The sequence below is a fragment of the Miscanthus floridulus genome, chromosome 16 (genome assembly GCF_019320115.1).
Source record: "Miscanthus floridulus cultivar M001 chromosome 16, ASM1932011v1, whole genome shotgun sequence".
NCBI lineage: Eukaryota > Viridiplantae > Streptophyta > Magnoliopsida > Poales > Poaceae > Miscanthus > Miscanthus floridulus.
Window position 1 is genome coordinate 119,046,792 of NC_089595.1, and position 2,423 is coordinate 119,049,214.

A 2,423-nucleotide genomic window follows, 5' to 3' on the forward strand; every position below is an offset into this window, starting at 1 on the left:
CAGCTCCTCTGCTTCCTTTTGATTCAATCCAATATTAGAATTGTATGTTAGGCTTAGCTTCTTTTGTATCTTCATTTTGCAAACCTATTGATAGTTGTGTGTCAAAGATGGATGTAAAACCATGGATCAAAGATTCTACGTCTAAATTGCAATTCGAGAGTAAATTTTGGGCATGTATCTGAAATTTCTTGAAAATCTTTGAATATAAGACAACAGCCATGAGTGGACGACAAGAGCCAAGGTCCAAGCACATGCATGATCCCGCACTTGAAAAGTACAAGAAGGCGAGACAGGAAATGCATCCTAGATTCAAGCCAACCAGCAGGAGGTCTACCAGGGCTGCCTCTAGTGCAGCAGCTCAGTATGCAGAGGGATCAGGGAGCTCCTCTTCTGACACTGACACTGATGAGTTTAGAGTGGAGTCTAGAGAAGAAAGAAAGAGGAAGAGCACTGATAGAGGATCAGATGGTGATAGCTCAGATGAGGAGTAGGAGATTGAGGAGGAGGAGCTAGTTCCTCCTGTTCAGCACCAGCCTAGTCAGGGGATGCATTATGGTCTCCTTGAGACACGTTTGCCTAATGTGCCCTCTTATATTCCTAGAGTTGGCTTCAGGGGAAAGGGTATGACCAGGAGAGCTAGAGATGAGCGAAGGGTTGATCCGAGGGGCTTACCTAAGGTTCAGTACGATCACTGCTTCTAGACAACCTTTCACCTGGACTTCTACTCTAGTGTGATTATCACCAGGGACCCAGTGATTGCCAGGTCTCAGTGGATTGACTGGCAATATATTAGAGAGTTGCAGAAGGCCTCAGTTGATCATGCCATTGCCATCTGCTAGAGCACATGAGTTTATGAGATCATGGAGTTTCGGCATGACTAGAACACAGAGATAGTAGCTCAGTTCTATGCTACTCTGTTCATTGAGGAGGACGAGAGGCGGATGCACTGGATGCTTAAGGGCCAGTGGTATAGTGTTGACTATGATGTTTTTGCCGCCCAGCTTGGCTTCTCAGAGGATGATCTCTAGAAGGATAGGATCCACACCGAGCAGGTGTTACCTCCTGAGCAGCTCGCATATATGTATCCTCCTGGTGGTGAGAGAGGAGCAGTGGAGAAGGTTCTAGGTCTTCACCCTACCTATAGATACCTGGACAGGATGTTCAGGAAGACTATTGACTACAAGGGTGGAGACAAGGGCAACATTGTAGATTACTCCAGGAACCTACTCCACAGGATGGCACCTGATGCTCGGCCTTTCAGCGTATTTGACTTCATTTGGTCTGAGATCAGGAGTGTGGGAGAGAGGCCCCTCAAGGGCTGTGGTTTTGCTCCTTATATCATGCATATGATTGAGCAGGTGACAGGGCACACATTCGAGTATGATAAGATTCACAAGGCCCTGAAGATTGTTGCAGATCTGCCTAAGACAGGGTTACCTCCAGCAGGACCAGGAGGAGCAGCAGCACCACCAGAGGCAGATGCACCTGAGAGTGGTGCACCAGCAGGAGCTTCACCTCCACCACGTGCTCCTTCACGTTCTACTTCACGCCATGGCAGTCCTCCCTCACCTATCCACAGGCTTTTCAGCTCCATATTTGGGATGTGCCGGGACATCCAGACCCGGCAGTAGAAGGAGAGGGAGGCTAGGAGGAAGGATACTCGGACTTTGAAGCAAATTGCTTCTAGGCTTGAGCTTGAGCCTCCTAGGTCTCTAGTATCAGATGAGGCAGCTAGTGAGCCTGAGACTAAGGAGCAGTAGCAGGCCAGATATGATAGAGAATATACTGAGTTCCTTCAGAGACAGCAGCAGCAGGCACCTGAGCAACCTAACACTCTACCACTTCAGGCTCGTGTGCCTACTGACTCTCAGCCATGTCCCAGTACTGCAGATGACTATGCTTCAGACTGGTGGAGTGACCTCACTGGTGGTGGTGGCTACTACGGCTCTGGTGACTATGACCCATCTGGTGCAGGTGGTTCTCGTCTAGCTGGTGTTTCCCGCTCTGATGACGAAGATGCTGGGAGAGACAAAGATGATGATGATGAGTGATGCCAGAGATTAGTGACAGCATGTAGCCCCTTTGTCCTTTGTATGCCATTGTTGGACCTTTGTGGTGATAGATGACAAAGGGGGAGAGAGACTGATTAAAGCTTCAGGATAGTTTTATTTGCTTATCTTTGTATCTTTGTACCTAAAGATATGTACTGCAGGCTGTAGTTGTTTATTGAGCTTCATCGATGTATCTTGGATTTGAGATAGTTTGTATCATGTGAGAGTTGAGACTTATGCTTTATCTTTGTATCTCTTGAGACATGATCTTTATTTATATATCAGTGGTTTCTAGACTTGAGAAAATGTGTAATGAGTGCTATGTGTGAATTACATGTGTTATATTTATTCTCATAAGGACTATGCATGCTA

General features: G+C 46.8%; 1 protein-coding gene across 1 annotated transcript; it reads left to right on the top strand.

Moving 5' to 3' along the window:
• The first annotated feature begins 218 nt into the window (after positions 1–218).
• LOC136511395 (uncharacterized) lies at positions 219–2,051 on the top strand. The gene is made up of 2 exons (XM_066505466.1): positions 219–468; positions 1,891–2,051. Exons 1-2 carry the CDS (start codon positions 219–221, stop codon positions 2,049–2,051), a joined length of 411 nt encoding a protein of 136 aa, XP_066361563.1.
• The last annotated feature ends 372 nt before the right edge of the window (positions 2,052–2,423 follow it).